Source organism: Somniosus microcephalus, unplaced genomic scaffold (genome assembly GCF_052327205.1).
Source record: "Somniosus microcephalus isolate GS21.2 unplaced genomic scaffold, FLI_Smic_1.0 unresolved_chr2, whole genome shotgun sequence".
In the NCBI taxonomy this organism is placed as follows: domain Eukaryota; kingdom Metazoa; phylum Chordata; class Chondrichthyes; order Squaliformes; family Somniosidae; genus Somniosus; species Somniosus microcephalus.
In genome coordinates this window covers 79,679,834-79,697,473 of record NW_028225180.1, presented here as the reverse complement: position 1 = coordinate 79,697,473, position 17,640 = coordinate 79,679,834, and the positions used below count along the sequence as shown (strand labels likewise).

General features: G+C 51.2%; 1 protein-coding gene across 1 annotated transcript in view; it reads left to right on the top strand.

Annotated features, from left to right (window-relative positions):
• Positions 1-615: 615 nt before the first annotated feature.
• The window catches only part of LOC147092869 (heterogeneous nuclear ribonucleoprotein U-like protein 2), an 80,661-nt gene continuing 63,636 nt past the window's right edge, over positions 616-17,640 (top strand). The window contains exon 1 of the mRNA XM_085976139.1: positions 616-1,315. Coding sequence (XP_085832265.1) covers positions 829-1,315 — 487 coding nt within the window. The 5' untranslated portion in view covers positions 616-828. The remainder of the gene's footprint in view (positions 1,316-17,640) is intronic.

The following is a 17,640-nucleotide window of genomic DNA, read 5'->3' as shown; positions in this document are numbered from 1 at the left end:
CAGTGGAATAGCAAAGAGCAAGTGCACTGGTTCGCAATGTTTTCGGGCTTGCTCCCCATCTTGTGTTAGTGAGCTTATTCAGGATGTTGTTTCGTGCGCTCACTTTTGCGTGGAAAACCTTGCATTTATCTAATTGGATGGTGGGATAGGCTTGAGGGGCTGAATGGACTCCCACTGTGCCTCCGTCATGACAAGGCAGCCTTCAGGAAAAACTACATCTCCCATCAGTCCTCGCGCAAACCCCGCCACGGCCACCAGCTGATTTTAAAAAAACGTTCGGGTGGAAACCCATTGGCGGACAGCGACAGACCCCGCCCACTCAGCGGAAAATCCCACCACTGGGGGACGGCTTTGCATCCGGAGCGGAGGAGGCGGTGTAAAAGGCCTGAGGGGGTTGAGCGGGCGCAGGCCATTGGCGGACAGAAAGAGAACCCGCCCACTCCGCGGCGAATCCCACCACTGGGAGGCGACCTTACAGAGGGCGGGGGAAAGCGTGTTTGAGAGGAGGGGAGGGATAAACGGCGCCTGCCATTGGTCCGGGAGAGAGAGGGTTTCCCCCACCCAATGGCTGTGGAGGGCGGGCCAATCACCGGCGGCGCCCTGGCGTCAATCAAGGCGACGGAGGGCGGGAAGTGTTCGGCCCTCGGAGCGGCTGGGGCGCCATTTTGTTTTTAAAAAAAAAAAAAAAATTTCGTCCGTTGAGCGGAAAAAACAACGGTCGAAATTTAAGAAAAAGACTTTTTTTGCTGCAAAAAAAATTTTTTATTTAATTTTTTTTTTCCGGCGCGCCGGCGGCGGCGGCGAGAGTGAGGACGACGACTGAGGAGGATGAGCGGCCTGGACGTGAAGAAGCTGAAGGTGGCCGAGCTGCGGCAGGAGCTGCAGGAGCGGGGCCTCGACGCCCGCGGCCTGAAGGCCGAGCTGGCGCAGCGGCTGCAGGAGGCCCTGGACGCCGAGCTGCTGGGCGAGGAGGGCGGCGACGAGGCGCGGCCTAGCAAGGCCTACGACCACCAGCACCACGACGGCGACGACGACGACGACGACCGGCTCTTGGCGGAGGAGGACGAGGAAGAGGAGGAAGATGAAGAAGAAGAGGAGGAAGAGGCGGGGGCGGCCAAGGAAAAGGCCGGGGCTTCTGCGGCCGAGGGGCGGAAGCAGCGCGACGGCGAGGCCGGGGATGATGTGCGGCCTACTGAGCCTGAGGTGAAGCTTGAGGAGACCAACGAGCAGCCGCCCACGCAAGAGGAGGAAAAAGCCGGGCCGGACCGAGAGGAGAACGGCCAGAAGGCTGAATGCGATGCCCAGCCCCAGGCCGGTGAGGCCCAGCGAATTGGTGCTAAAACACCCCGGACTAGAGTCAAAGTGAAGAGGGAGAGAGAGGGGGGATTCACTGTGACTGGTGTCGGTGTGAAGGGGTTTCTGACCGGATTCACCGTGTTTACACTGTGACTGGTGTCGGTGTGAAGGGGTTTCTGACTGGATTCACTCTCTGTTTACACTGTGACTGGTGTCGGTGTGAAGGGGTTTCTGACTGGATTCACCGTGTTTACACTGTGACTGGTGTCGGTGTGAAGGGGTTTCTGAACGGATTCACCGTGTTTACACTGTGACTGGTGTCAGTGTGAAGGGGCTTCTGACTGGATTCACCGTGTTTACACTGTGACTGGTGTCGGTGTGAAGGGGTTTCTGACTGGATTCACCGTGTGTTTACACTGTGACGTGTCGGTGTGAAGGGGTTTCTGACTGGATTCACTCTGTGTTTACACTGTGACTGGTGTCGGTGTGAAGGGGTTTCTGACTGGATTCACCGTGTTTACACTGTGACGTGTCGGTGTGAAGGGGTTTCTGACTGGATTCACCGTGTTTACACTGACTGGTGTCGGTGTGAAGGGGTTTCTGACTGGATTCACTCTGTGTTTACACTGTGACTGGTGTCGGTGTGAAGGGGTTTCTGACTGGATTCACCGTGACACTGTGACTGCTGTCGGTGTGAAGGGGTTTCTGACTGGATTCACCGTGTTTACAGTGTGACTGGTGTCGGTGTGAAGGGGTTTCTGACTGGATTCACTCTGTGTTTACACTGTGACTGGTGTCGGTGTGAAGGGGTTTCTGACTGGATTCACTCTGTGTTTACACTGTGACTGGTGTCGGTGTGAAGGGGTTTCTGACTGGATTCACCGTGTTTACACTGTGACTGGTGTCGGTGTGAAGGGGTTTCTGACTGGATTCACCGTGTTTACACTGTGACTGGTGTCGGTGTGAAGGGGTTTCTGACTGGATTCACCGTGTTTACACTGACGTGTCGGTGTGAAGGGGTTTCTGACTGGATTCACTGTGTTTACACTGTGACTGGTGTCGGTGTGAAGGGTTTCTGACTGGATTCACCGTGTTTACACTGACTGGTGTCGGTATGAAGGGGTTTCTGACTGGATTCACCGTGTTTACAGTGTGACTGGTGTCGGTGTGAAGGGGTTTCTGACTGGATTCACTCTGTGTTTACACTGTGACTGGTGTCGGTGTGAAGGGGTTTCTGACTGGATTCACTCTGTGTTTACACTGTGACTGGTGTCGGTGTGAAGGGGTTTCTGACTGGATTCACCGTGTTTACAGTGTGACTGGTGTCGGTGTGAAGGGGTTTCTGACTGGATTCACCGTGTTTACAGTGTGACTGGTGTCGGTGTGAAGGGGTTTCTGACTGGATTCACTGTGTGTTTACACTGTGACTGGTGTCGGTGTGAAGTGGTTTCTGACTGGATTCACCGTGACACTGTGACTGCTGTCGGTGTGAAGGGGTTTCTGACTGGATTCACCGTGTTTACACTGTGACTGGTGTCGGTGTGAAGGGGTTTCTGACTGGATTCACCGTGTTTACACTGTGACTGGTGTCGGTGTGAAGGGGTTTCTGACTGGATTCAGTCTGTGTTTACACTGTGACTGGTGTCGGTGTGAAGGAGTTTCTGACTGGATTCACCGTGTTTACACTGTGACTGGTGTCGGTGTGAAGGGGTTTCTGACTGGATTCACTTTGTGTTTACACTGTGACTGGTGTCACTGTGAAGGGGTTTCTGACTGGATTCACCGTGTTTACACTGTGACTGGTGTCGGTGTGAAGGGGTTTCTGACTGGATTCACCGTGTTTACACTGTGACTGGTGTCGGTGTGAAGGGGTTTCTGACTGGATTCACCGTGTTTACACTGTGACTGGTGTCGGTGTGAAGGGGTTTCTGACCGGATTCACCGTGTTTACACTGACTGGTGTCGGTGTGAAGGGGTTTCTGACTGGATTCACCGTGTTTACACTGTGACTGCTGTCGGTGTGAAGGGGTTTCTGACTGGATTCACTGTGTTTACACTGTGACTGGTGTCGGTGTGAAGGGGTTTCTGACTGGATTCACTGTGTTTACACTGTGACTGGTGTCGGTGTGAAGGGGTTTCTGACTGGATTCACCGTGTTTACACTGTGACTGGTGTCAGTGTGAAGGGGTTTCTGACTGGATTCACCGTGTTTACACTGTGACTGGTGTCGGTGTGAAGCGGTTTCTGACTGGATTCAGTCTGTGTTTACACTGTGACTGGTGTCGGTGTGAAGGGGTTTCTGACTGGATTCACCGTGTTTACACTGTGACTGGTGTCGGTGTGAAGGGGTTTCTGACTGGATTCACCGTGTTTACACTGTGACTGGTGTCGGTGTGAAGGGGTTTCTGACTGGATTCACCGTGTTTACACTGTGACTGGTGTCAGTGTGAAGGGGTTTCTGACTGGATTCACCGTGTTTACACTGTGACTGGTGTCGGTGTGAAGGGGTTTCTGACTGGATTCACCGTGTTTACACTGTGATTGGTGTCGGTGTGAAGGGGTTTCTGACTGGATTCACCGTGTTTCCACTGTGACTGGTGTCGGTGTGAAGGGGTTTCTGACTGGAGTCACTCTGTGTTTACACTGTGACTGGTGTCGGTGTGAAGGGGTTTCTGACTGGATTCACCGTGTTTACACTGTGACTGGTGTCGGTGTGAAGGGGTTTCTGACTGGATTCACCATGTTTACACTGTGACTGGTGTCGGTGTGAAGGGGTTTCTGACTGGATTCACCGTGTTTACACTGTGACTGGTGTCGGTGTGAAGGGGTTTCTGACTGGATTCACTCTGTGTTTACACTGTGACTGGTGTCGGTGTGACGGGGTTTCTGACTGGATTCACCGTGTTTACACTGACTGCTGTCGGTGTGACGGGGTTTCTGACTGGATTCACCGTGTTTACACTGTGACGGGTGTCGGTGTGAAGGGGTTTCTGACTGGATTCACTGTGTTTACACTGACTGGTGTCTGTGTGAAGGGGTTTCTGACTGGATTCACCGTGTTTACAGTATGACTGGTGTCGGTGTGAAGGGGTTTCTGACTGGATTCACCGTGTTTACACTGTGACTGGTGTCGGTGTGAAGGGGTTTCTGACTGGATTCACCGTGTTTACACTGTGACGTGTCGGTGTGAAGGGGTTTCTGACTGGATTCACTGTGTGTTTACACTGTGACTGGTGTCGGTGTGAAGGGGTTTCTGACTGGATTCACCGTGTTTACACTGACTGGTGTCGGTGTGAAGGGGTTTCTGACTGGATTCACTCTGTGTTTACACTGTGACTGGTGTCGGTGTGAAGGGGTTTCTGACTGGATTCACCGTGACACTGTGACTGCTGTCGGTGTGAAGGGGTTTCTGACTGGATTCACCGTGTTTACAGTGTGACTGGTGTCGGTGTGAAGGGGTTTCTGACTGGATTCACTGCGACTGCTGTCGGTGTGAAGGGGTTTCTGACTGGATTCACCGTGTTTACACTGTGACTGGTGTCGGTGTGAAGGGGTTTCTGACTGGATTCACCGTGTTTACACTGTGACTGGTGTCGGTGTGAAGGGGTTTCTGACTGGATTCACCGTGTTTACACTGACGTGTCGGTGTGAAGGGGTTTCTGACTGGATTCACTGTGTGTTTACACTGTGACTGGTGTCGGTGTGAAGGGGTTTCTGACTGGATTCACTGTGTGTTTACACTGTGACTGGTGTCAGTGTGAAGGGGTTTCTGACTGGATTCACCGTGTTTACAGTGTGACTGGTGACTGGATTCACTCTGTGTTTACACTGTGACTGGTGTCGGTGTGAAGGGGTTTCTGACTGGATTCACCGTGTTTGCAGTGTGACGTGTCGGTGTGAAGGGGTTTCTGACTGGATTCACTGTGTGTTTACACTGTGACTGGTTTCGGTGTGAAGGGGTTTCTGACTGGATTCACCGTGACACTGTGAGTGCTGTCGGTGTGAAGGGGTTTCTGACTGGATTCACCGTGTTTACACTGTGACTGGTGTCGGTGTGAAGGGGTTTCTGACTGGATTCACTCTGTGTTTACACTGTGACTGGTGTCGGTGTGAAGGGGTTTCTGACTGCATTCACTCTGTGTTTACACTGTGACTGGTGTCGGTGTAAAGGGGTTTCTGACTGGATTCACCGTGTTTACAGTGTGACTGGTGTCAGTGTGAAGGGGTTTCTGACTGGATTCACTCTGTGTTTACACTGTGACTGGTGTCGGTGTGAAGGGGTTTCTGACTGGATTCACCGTGACACTGTGACTGCTGTCGGTGAGAAGGGGTTTCTGACTGGATTCACCGTGTTTACAGTGTGACTGGTGTCGGTGTGAAGGGGTTTCTGACTGGATTCACTGTGTGTTTACACTGTCACTGGTGTCGGTGTGAAGGGGTTTCTGACTGGATTCACCGTGACACTGTGACTGCTGTCGGTGTGAAGGGGTTTCTGACTGGATTCACCGTGTTTACACTGTGACTGGTGTCGGTGTGAAGGGGTTTCTGACTGGATTCACCGTGTTTACACTGTGACTGGTGTCGGTGTGAAGGGGTTTCTGACTGGATTCACCGTGTTTACACTGTGACTGGTGTCGGTGTGAAGGGGTTTCTGACTGGATTCACCGTGTTTACACTGTGACTGGTGTCGGTGTGAAGGGGTTTCTGACTGGATTCACTGTGTTTACACTGTGACTGGTGTCGGTGTGAAGCGGTTTCTGACTGGATTCAGTCTGTGTTTACACTGTGACTGGTGTCGGTGTGAAGGGGTTTCTGACTGGATTCACTGTGTGTTTACACTGTGACTGGTGTCACTGTGAAGGGGTTTCTGACTGGATTCACCGTGTTTACACTGTGACTGGTGTCGGTGTGAAGGGGTTTCTGACTGGATTCACCGTGTTTACACTGTGACTGGTGTCGGTGTGAAGGGGTTTCTGACTGGATTCACCGTGTTTACACTGTGACTGGTGTCGGTGTGAAGGGGTTTCTGACCGGATTCACCGTGTTTACACTGACTGGTGTCGGTGTGAAGGGGTTTCTGACTGGATTCACCGTGTTTACACTGTGACTGCTGTCGGTGTGAAGGGGTTTCTGACTGGATTCACTGTGTTTACACTGTGACTGGTGTCGGTGTGAAGGGGTTTCTGACTGGATTCACTCTGTGTTTACACTGTGACTGGTGTCGGTGTGAAGGGGTTTCTGACTGGATTCACCGTGTTTACACTGTGACTGGTGTCGGTGTGAAGGGGTTTCTGACTGGATTCACTGTGTTTACACTGTGACTGGTGTCAGTGTGAAGGGGTTTCTGACTGGATTCACCGTGTTTACACTGTGACTGGTGTCGGTGTGAAGCGGTTTCTGACTGGATTCAGTCTGTGTTTACACTGTGACTGGTGTCGGTGTGAAGGGGTATCTGACTGGATTCACCGTGTTTACACTGTGACTGGTGTCGGTGTGAAGGGGTTTCTGACTGGATTCACCGTGTTTACACTGTGACTGGTGTCGGTGTGAAGGGGTTTCTGACTGGATTCACCGTGTTTACACTGTGACTGGTGTCAGTGTGAAGGGGTATCTGACTGGATTCACCGTGTTTACACTGTGACTGGTGTCGGTGTGAAGGGGTTTCTGACTGGATTCACCGTGTTGACACTGTGATTGGTGTCGGTGTGAAGGGGTTTCTGACTGGATTCACCGTGTTTACACTGTGACTGGTGTCGGTGTGAATGGGTTTCTGACTGGATTCACCGTGTTTACACTGTGACTGGTGTCGGTGTGAAGGGGTTTCTGACTGGATTCACCATGTTTACACTGTGACTGGTGTCGGTGTGAAGGGGTTTCTGACTGGATTCACCGTGTTTACACTGTGACTGGTGTCGGTGTGAAGGGGTTTCTGACTGGATTCACCGTGTTTACACTGTGACGTGTCGGTGTGAAGGGGTTTCTGACTGGATTCACTGTGTGTTTACACTGTGACTGGTGTCGGTGTGAAGGGGTTTCTGACTGGATTCACCGTGTTTACACTGACTGGTGTCGGTGTGAAGGGGTTTCTGACTGGATTCACTCTGTGTTTACACTGTGACTGGTGTCGGTGTGAAGGGGTTTCTGACTGGATTCACCGTGACACTGTGACTGCTGTCGGTGTGAAGGTGTTTCTGACTGGATTCACCGTGTTTACAGTGTGACTGGTGTCGGTGTGAAGGGGTTTCTGACTGGATTCACCGTGACACTGTGACTGGTGTCGGTGTGAAGGGGTTTCTGACTGGATTCACCGTGTTTACACTGACTGGTGTCGGTATGAAGGGGTTTCTGACTGGATTCACCGTGTTTACACTGTGACTGGTGTCGGTGTGAAGGGGTTTCTGACTGGATTCACTGTGTGTTTACACTGTGACTGGTGTCGGTGTGAAGGGGTTTCTGACTGGATTCACCGTGTTTACAGTGTGACTGGTGTCGGTGTGAAGGGGTTTCTGACTGGATTCACCGTGTTCACACTGACTGGTGTCGGTATGAAGGGGTTTCTGACTGGATTCACCGTGTTTACAGTGTGACTGGTGTCGGTGTGAAGGGGTTTCTGACTGCATTCACTCTGTGTTTACACTGTGACTGGTGTCGGTGTGAAGGGGTTTCTGACTGGATTCACTGTGTGTTTACACTGTGACTGGTGTCGGTGTGAAGGGGTTTCTGACTGGATTCACCGTCACACTGTGACTGCTGTCGGTGTGAAGGGGTTTCTGACTGGATTCACCGTGTTTACACTGTGACTGGTGTCTGTGTGAAGGGGTTTCTGACTGGATTCACCGTGTTTACACTGTGACTGGTGTCGGTGTGAAGGGGTTTCTGACTGGATTCACTCTGTGTTTACACTGTGACTGGTGTCGGTGTGAAGGGGTTTCTGACTGGATTCACTCTGTGTTTACACAGTGACTGGTGTCGGTGTGAAGGGGTTTCTGACTGGATTCACCGTGTTTACACTGTGACTGGTGTCGGTGTGAAGGGGTTTCTGACTGGATTCACTGTGTTTACACTGTGACTGGTGTCGGTGTGAAGCGGTTTCTGACTGGATTCAGTCCGTGTTTACACTGTGACTGGTGTCGGTGTGAAGGGGTTTCTCACTGGATTCACCGTGTTTACACTGTGACTGGTGTCGGTGTGAAGGGGTTTCTGACTGGATTCACCATGTTTACACTGTGACTGGTGTCGGTGTGAAGGGGTTTCTGACTGGATTCACCGTGTTTACACTGTGACTGGTGTCGGTGTGAAGGGGTTTCTGACTGGATTCACCCTGTTTACACTGTGACTGGTGTCGGTGTGAAGGGGTTTCTGACCGGATTCACCGTGTTTACACTGACTGGTGTCGGTGTGAAGGGGTTTCTGACTGGATTCACCCTGTTTACACTGTGACTGGTGTCGGTGTGAAGGGGTTTCTGACCGGATTCACCGTGTTTACACTGACTGGTGTCGGTGTGAAGGGGTTTCTGACTGGATTCACCGTGTTTACACTGTGACTGCTGTCGGTGTGAAGGGGTTTCTGACTGGATGCACTCTCTGTTTACACTGTGACTGGTGTCGGTGTGAAGGGGTTTCTGACTGGATTCACTGTGTTTACACTGTGACTGGTGTCGGTGTGAAGGGGTTTCTGACTGGATGCACTCTGTGTTTACACTGTGACTGGTGTCAGTGTGAAGGGGTTTCTGACTGGATTCACCGTGTTTACACTGTGATTGGTGTCGGTGTGAAGCGGTTTCTGACTGGATTCAGTCTGTGTTTACACTGTGACTGGTGTCGGTGTGAAGGGGTTTCTGACTGGATTCACCGTGTTTACACTGTGACTGGTGTCGGTGTGAAGGGGTTTCTGACTGGATTCACCGTGTTTACACTGTGACTGGTGTCGGTGTGAAGGGGTTTCTGACTGGATTCACCGTGTTTACACTGTGACTGGTGTCGGTGTGAAGGGGTTTCTGACCGGATTCACTCTGTTTACACTGTGACTGGTGTCGGTGTGAAGGGGTTTCTGACTGGATTCACCGTGTTTCCACTGTGACTGGTGTCGGTGTGAAGGGGTTTCTGACTGGATTCACTGTGTGTTTACACTGTGACTGGTGTCACTGTGAAGGGGTTTCTGACTGGATTCACCGTGTTTACACTGTGACTGCTGTCGGTGTGAAGGGGTTTCTGACTGGATTCACTGTATTTACACTGTGACTGGTGTCGGTGTGAAGGAGTTTCTGACTGGATTCACTCTGTGTTTACACTGTGACTGGTGTCGGTGTGAAGGGGTTTCTGACTGGATTCACCGTGTTTACACTGTGACTGGTGTCGGTGTGAAGGGGTTTCTGACTGGATTCACCATGTTTACACTGTGACTGGTGTCGGTGTGACGGGGTTTCTGACTGGATTCACCGTGTTTACAGTGTGGCTGGTGTCGGTGTGAAGGGGTTTCTGACTGGATTCACCGTGTTTACACTGTGACTGGTGTCGGTGTGAAGGGGTTTCTGACTGGATTCACCGTGTGTTTACACTGTGACGTGTCGGAGTGAAGGGGTTTCTGACTGGATTCACTCTGTGTTTACACTGTGACTGGTGTCGGTGTGAAGGGGTTTCTGACTGGATTCACCGTGTTTACACTGTGACGTGTCGGTGTGAAGGGGTTTCTGACTGGATTCACTGTGTGTTTACACTGTGACTGGTGTCGGTGTGAAGGGGTTTCTGACTGGATTCACCGTGTTTACACTGACTGGTGTCGGTGTGAAGGGGTTTCTGACTGGATTCACTCTGTGTTTACACTGTGACTGGTGTCGGTGTGAAGGGGTTTCTGACTGGATTCACCGTGACACTGTGACTGCTGTCGGTGTGAAGGGGTTTCTGACTGGATTCACCGTGTTTACACTGTGACTGGTGTCGGTGTGAAGGGGTTTCTGACTGGATTCACCGTGTTTACACTGTGACTGGTGTCGGTGTGAAGGGGTTTCTGACTGGATTCACCGTGTTTACACTGTGACTGGTGTCGGTGTGAAGGGGTTTCTGACTGGATTCACCGTGTTTACACTGACGTGTCGGTGTGAAGGGGTTTCTGACTGGATTCACTGTGTGTTTACACTGTGACTGGTGTCGGTGTGAAGGGGTTTCTGACTGGATTCACCGTGTTTACACTGACTGGTGTCGGTATGAAGGGGTTTCTGACTGGATTCACCGTGTTTACACTGTGACTGGTGTCGGTGTGAAGGGGTTTCTGACTGGATTCACTGTGTGTTTACACTGTGACTGGTGTCGGTGTGAAGGGGTTTCTGACTGGATTCACCGTGTTTACAGTGTGACTGGTGTCGGTGTGAAGGGGTTTCTGACTGGATTCACTCTGTGTTTACACTGTGACTGGTGTCGGTGTGAAGGGGTTTCTGACTGGATTCACCGTGACACTGTGACTGCTGTCGGTGTGAAGGGGTTTCTGACTGGATTCACCGTGTTTACAGTGTGACTGGTGTCGGTGTGAAGGGGTTTCTGACTGGATTCACTGTGTGTTTACACTGTGACTGGTGTCGGTGTGAAGGGGTTTCTGACTGGATTCACCGTGACACTGTGACTGCTGTCGGTGTGAAGGGGTTTCTGACTGGATTCACCGTGTTTACACTGTGACTGGTGTTGGTGTGAAGGGGTTTCTGACTGGATTCACCGTGTTTACACTGTGACTGGTGTCAGTGTGAAGGGGTTTCTGACTGGATTCACTCTGTGTTTACACTGTGACTGGTGTTGGTGTGAAGGGGTTTCTGACTGGATTCAGTCTGTGTTTACACTGTGACTGGTGTCGGTGTGAAGGGGTTTCTCACTGGATTCACCGTGTTTACACTGTGACTGGTGTCGGTGTGAAGGGGTTTCTGACTGGATTCACCGTGACACTGTGACTGCTGTCGGTGTGAAGGGGTTTCTGACTGGATTCACCGTGTTTACAGTGTGACTGGTGTCGGTGTGAAGGGGTTTCTGACTGGATTCACTCTGTGTTTACACTGTGACTGGTGTTGGTGTGAAGGGGTTTCTGACTGGATTCACCGTGTTTACAGTGTGACTGGTGTCGGTGTGAAGGGGTTTCTGACTGGATTCACCGTGTTTACACTGTGACTGGTGTCGGTGTGAAGGGGTTTCTGACTGGATTCACCGTGTTTACACTGTGACTGGTGTCGGTGTGAAGGGGTTTCTGACTGGATTCACCCTGTTTACACTGTGACTGGTGTCGGTGTGAAGGGGTTTCTGACCGGATTCACCGTGTTTACACTGACTGCTGTCGGTGTGAAGGGGTTTCTGACTGGATGCACTCTCTGTTTACACTGTGACTGGTGTCGGTGTGAAGGGGTTTCTGACTGGATTCACTGTGTTTACACTGTGACTGGTGTCGGTGTGAAGGGGTTTCTGACTGGATTCAGTCTGTGTTTACACTGTGACTGGTGTCAGTGTGAAGGGGTTTCTGACTGGATTCACCGTGTTTACACTGTGACTGGTGTCGGTGTGAAGGGGTTTCTGACTGGATTCACCGTGTTTACACTGTGACTGGTGTCGGTGTGAAGGGGTTTCTGACTGGATTCACCGTGTTTACACTGTGACTGGTGTCGGTGTGAAGGGGTTTCTGACTGGACTCACCGTGTTTACACTGTGACTGGTGTCGGTGTGAAGGGGTTTCTGACTGGATTCACCGTGCTTACACTGTGACTGGTGTCGGTGTGAAGGGGTTTCTGACTGGATTCACCGTGTTTACACTGTGACTGGTGTCGGTGTGAAGGGGTTTCTGACCGGATTCACTCTGTTTACACTGTGACTGGTGTCGGTGTGAAGGGGTTTCTGACTGGATTCACTGTGTGTTTACACTGTGACTGGTGTCACTGTGAAGGGGTTTCTGACTGGATTCACCGTGTTTACACTGTGACTGCTGTCGGTGTGAAGGGGTTTCTGACTGGATTCACTGTGTTTACACTGTGACTGGTGTCGGTGTGAAGGGGTTTCTGACTGGATTCACTCTGTGTTTACACTGTGACTGGTGTCGGTGTGAAGGGGTTTCTGACTGGATTCACCGTGTTTACACTGTGACTGGTGTCGGTGTTAAGGGGTTTCTGACTGGATTCACTCTGTGTTTACACTGTGACTGGTGTCGGTGTGAAGGGGTTTCTGACTGGATTCACCGTGTTTACACTCTAACTGGTGTCGGTGTGAAGGGGTTTCTGACTGGATTCACCGTGTTTACACTGTGACTGGTGTCGGTGTGAAGGGGTTTCTGACTGGAGTCACTCTGTGTTTACACTGTGACTGGTGTCGGTGTGAAGGGGTTTCTGACTGGATTTACCGTGTTTACACTGTGACTGGTGTCGGTGTGAAGGGGTTTCTGACTGGATTCACCGTGTTTACACTGTGACTGGTGTCGGTGTGAAGGGGTTTCTGACTGGAGTCACTCTGTGTTTACACTGTGACTGGTGTCGGTGTGAAGGGGTTTCTGACTGGAGTCACTCTGTGTTTACACTGTGACTGGTGTCGGTGTGAAGGGGTTTCTGACTGGATTTACCGTGTTTACACTGTGACTGGTGTCGGTGTGAAGGGGTTTCTGACTGGATTCACCATGTTTACACTGTGACTGGTGTCGGTGTGAAGGGGTTTCTGACTGGATTCACCGTGTTTACACTGTGACTGGTGTCGGTGTGAAGGGGTTTCTGACTGGATTCACTCTGTGTTTACACTGTGACTGGTGTCGGTGTGACGGGGTTTCTGACTGGATTCACCGTGTTTACACTGTGACTGCTGTCGGTGTGACGGGGTTTCTGACTGGATTCACCGTGTTTACACTGTGACGGGTGTCGGTGTGAAGGGGTTTCTGACTGGATTCACTGTGTTTACACTGACTGGTGTCGGTGTGAAGGGGTTTCTGACTGGATTCACCGTGTTTACAGTGTGACTGGTGTCGGTGTGAAGGGGTTTCTGACTGGATTCACCGTGTTTACACTGTGACTGGTGTCGGTGTGAAGGGGTTTCTGACTGGATTCACCGTGTTTACACTGTGACTGGTGTCGGTGTGAAGGGGTTTCTGACTGGATTCACCGTGTTTACACTGTGACTGGTGTGGGTGTGAATGGGTTTCTGACTGGATTCACCGTGTTTACACTGTGACCGGTGTCAGTGTGAAGGGGTTTCTGACTGGATTCACCGTGTTTGCACTGTGACTGGTGTCGGTGTGAAGGGGTTTCTGACTGGATTCACTGTGTTTACACTGTGACTGGTGTCGGTGTGAAGGGGTTTCTGACTGGATTCACCGTGACACTGTGACTGGTGTCAGTGTGAAGGGGTTTCTGACTGGATTCACTCTGTGTTTACACTGTGACTGGTGTCGGTGTGAAGGGGTTTCTGACTGGATTCACCGTGTGTTTACACTGTGACTGGTGTCGGTGTGAAGGGGTTTCAGACCGGATTCACCGTGTTTACACTGTGACTGGTGTCGGTGTGACGGGGTTTCTGACTGGATTCACTCTGTGTTTACACTGTGACTGGTGTCTGTGTGAAGGGGTTTCTGACTGGATTCACCGTGTTTACACTGTGACTGGTGTCGGTGTGAAGGGGTTTCTGACTGGATTCACCGTGTTTACACTGTGACTGGTGTCGGTGTGAAGGGGTTTCTGACTGGATTCACCGTGTTTACACTGTGACTGGTGTCGGTGTGAAGGGGTTTCTGGCTGGATTCACCGTGTTTACACTGTGACTGGTGTCGGTGTGAAGGGGTTTCTGACTGGATTCACCGTGTTTACAGTGTGACTGGTGTCGGTGTGAAGGGGTTTCTGACTGGATTCACCATGTTTACACTGTGACTGGTGTCGGTGTGAAGGGGTTTCTGACTGGATTCACCGTGTTTACACTGTGACTGGTGTCGGTGTGAAGGGGTTTCTGACTGGATTCACTCTGTGTTTACACTGTGACTGGTGTCGGTGTGAAGGGGTTTCTGACTGGATTCACTCTGTGTTTACACTGTGACTGGTGTCGGTGTGACGGGGTTTCTGACTGGATTCACCGTGTTTACACTGTGACTGGTGTCGGTGTGAAGGGGTTTCTGACTGGATTCACCGTGTTTACACTGTGACCGGTGTCGGTGTGAAGGGGTTTCTGACTGGATTCACCGTGTTTACACTGTGACTGGTGTCGGTGTGAAGGGGTTTCTGACCGGATTCACTGTGTGTTTACACTGTGACTGGTGTCGGTGTGAAGGGGTTTCTGACTGGATTCACCGTGTTTACACTGTGACTGGTGTCGGTGTGAAGGGGTTTCTGACTGGATTCACCGTGTTTACACTGTGACTGGTGTCGGTGTGAAGGGGTTTCTGACTGGATTCACCGTGTTTACACTGTGACCGGTGTCGGTTTGAAGGGGTTTCTGACTGGATTCACCGTGTTTACACTGTGACTGGTGTCGGTGTGAAGGGGTTTCTGACTGGATTCACCGTGTTTACACTGTGACTGGTGTTGGTGTGAAGGGGTTTCTGACTGGATTCACTGTGTTTACACTGTGACTGGTGGTGTGAAGGGGTTTCTGGCTGGATTCACCCTGTTTACACTGTGACTGGTGTCGGTGTGAAGGGGTTTCTGACTGGATTCACCATGTTTACACTGTGACTGGTGTCGGTGTGAAGGGGTTTCTGACTGGATTCACCGTGTTTACACTGTGACTGGTGTCGGTGTGAAGGGGTTTCTGACCGGATTCACTGTGTGTTTACACTGTGACTGGTGTCGGTGTGAAGGGATTTCTGACTGGATTCACCGTGTTTACACTGTGACTGGTGTCAGTGTGAAGGGGTTTCTGACTGGATTCACTGTGTTTACACTGTGAATGGTGTCGGTGTGAAGGGGATTCTGACTGGATCCACTCTGTTTACACTGTGACTGGTGTCGGTGTGAAGGGGTTTCTGACTGGATTCACCGTGTTTACACTGTGACTGGTGTCAGTGTGAAGGGGTTTCTGACTGGATTCACTGTGTTTACACTGTGACTGGTGTCGGTGTGAAGGGGTTTCTGACTGGATTCACCGTGTATACACTGTGACTGGTGTCGGTGTGAAGGGGTTGCTGACTGGATTCACCGTGTTTACACTGTGACTGGTGTCGGTGTGAAGGGGTTTCTGACTGGATTCACCGTGTTTACACTGTGACTGGTGTCGGTGTGAAGGAGTTTCTGACTGGATTCACCGTGTTTACAGTGTGACTGGTGTCGGTGTGAAGGGGTTTCTGACTGGATTCACTGTGTTTACACTGTGACTGGTGTCGGTGTGAATGGGTTTCTGACTGGATTCACCGTGTTTACACTGTGACTGGTGTCGGTGTGAAGGGGTTTCTGACTGGATTCACCGTGTTTACACTGACTGGTGTCGGTGTGAAGGGGTTTCTGACTGGATTCACCGTGTTTACACTGTGACTGGTGTCGGTGTGAAGGGGTTTCTGACTGGATTCACCGTGTTTACACTGTGACTGGTGTCGGTGTGAAGGGGTTTCTGACTGGATTCACTGTGTTTACACTGTGACTGGTGTCGGTGTGAAGGGGTTTCTGACTGGATTCACCGTGTTTACACTGTGACTGGTGCCGGTGTGAGGGGGTTTCTGACTGGATTCACCGTGTTTACACTGTGACTGGTGTCGGTGTGAAGGGGTTTCTGACCGGATTCACTCTGTGTTTACACTGTGACTGGTGTCGGTGTGAAGGGGTTTCTGACTGGATTCACTCTGTGTTTACACTGTGACTGGTGTTGGTGTGAAGGGGTTTCTGACTGGATTCACCGTGTTTACACTGTGACTGGTGTCGGTGTGAAGGGGTTTCTGACTGGATTCACTGTGTTTGCACTGTGACTGGTGTCGGTGTGAAGGGGTTTCTGACTGGATTCACCGTGTTTACACTGTGACTGGTGTCGGTGTGAAGGGGTTTCTGACCGGATTCACTGTGTGTTTACACTGTGACTGGTGTCGGTGTGAAGGGGTTTCTGACTGGATTCACCGTGTTTACACTGTGACTGGTGTCGGTGTGAAGTGGTTTCTGACTGGATTCACTCTGTGTTTACACTGTGACTGGTGTCGGTGTGAAGGGGTTTCTGACTGGATTCACTCTGTGTTTACACTGTGACTGGTGTCGTTGTGAAGGGGTTTCTGACTGGATTCACCATGTTTACACTGTGACTGGTGTCGGTGTGAAGGGGTTTCTGACTGGATTCACCGTGTTTACACTGACTGGTGTCGGTGTGAAGGGGTTTCTGACTGGATTCACCGTGTTTACACTGTGACTGGTGTCGGTGTGAAGGGGTTTCTGACTGGATTCACTCTGTTTACACTGTGACTGGTGTCGGTGTGAAGGGGTTTCTGACTGGATTCACTCTGTGTTTACACTGTGACTGGTGTCGGTGTGAAGGGGTTTCTGACTGGATTCACCGTGTTTACACTGTGACTGGTGTCGGTGTGAAGGGGTTTCTGACTGGATTCACCGTGTTTACACTGTGACCGGTGTCGGTGTGAAGGGGTTTCTGACTGGATTCACCGTGTTTACACTGTGACTGGTGTCGGTGTGAAGGGGTTTCTGACTGGATTCACTGTGTTTACACTGTGACTGGTGTCGGTGTGAAGGGGTTTCTGACTGGATTCACCGTGTTTACACTGTGACCGGTGTCGGTTTGAAGGGGTTTCTGACCGGATTTACCGTGTTTACACTGTGACTGGTGTTGGTGTGAAGGGGTTTCTGACTGGATTCACTGTGTTTACACTGTGACTGGTGGTGTGAAGGGGTTTCTGGCTGGATTCACCCTGTTTGCACTGTGACTGGTGTCGGTGTGAAGGGGTTTCTGACTGGATTCACCGTGTTTACTCTGTGACTGGTGTCGGTGTGAAGGGCTTTCTGACCGGATTCACTGTGTGTTTACACTGTGACTGGTGTCGGTGTGAAGGGGTTTCTGACTGGATTCACCGTGTTTACACTGTGAATGGTGTCGGTGTGAAGGGGATTCTGACTGGATCCACTCTCTGTTTACACTGTGACTGGTGTCGGTGTGAAGGGGTTTCTGACTGGATTCACCGTGTTTACACTGTGACTGGTGTCAGTGTGAAGGGGATTCTGACTGGATTCACTGTGTTTACACTGTGACTGGTGTCGGTGTGAAGGGGTTTCTGACTGGATTCACCGTGTTTACACTGTGACTGGTGTCGGTGTGAAGGGGTTTCTGACTGGATTCACCGTGTTTACACTGTGACTGGTGTCGGTGTGAAGGGGTTTCTGACTGGATTCACCGTGTTTACACTGTGACTGGTGTCGGTGTGAA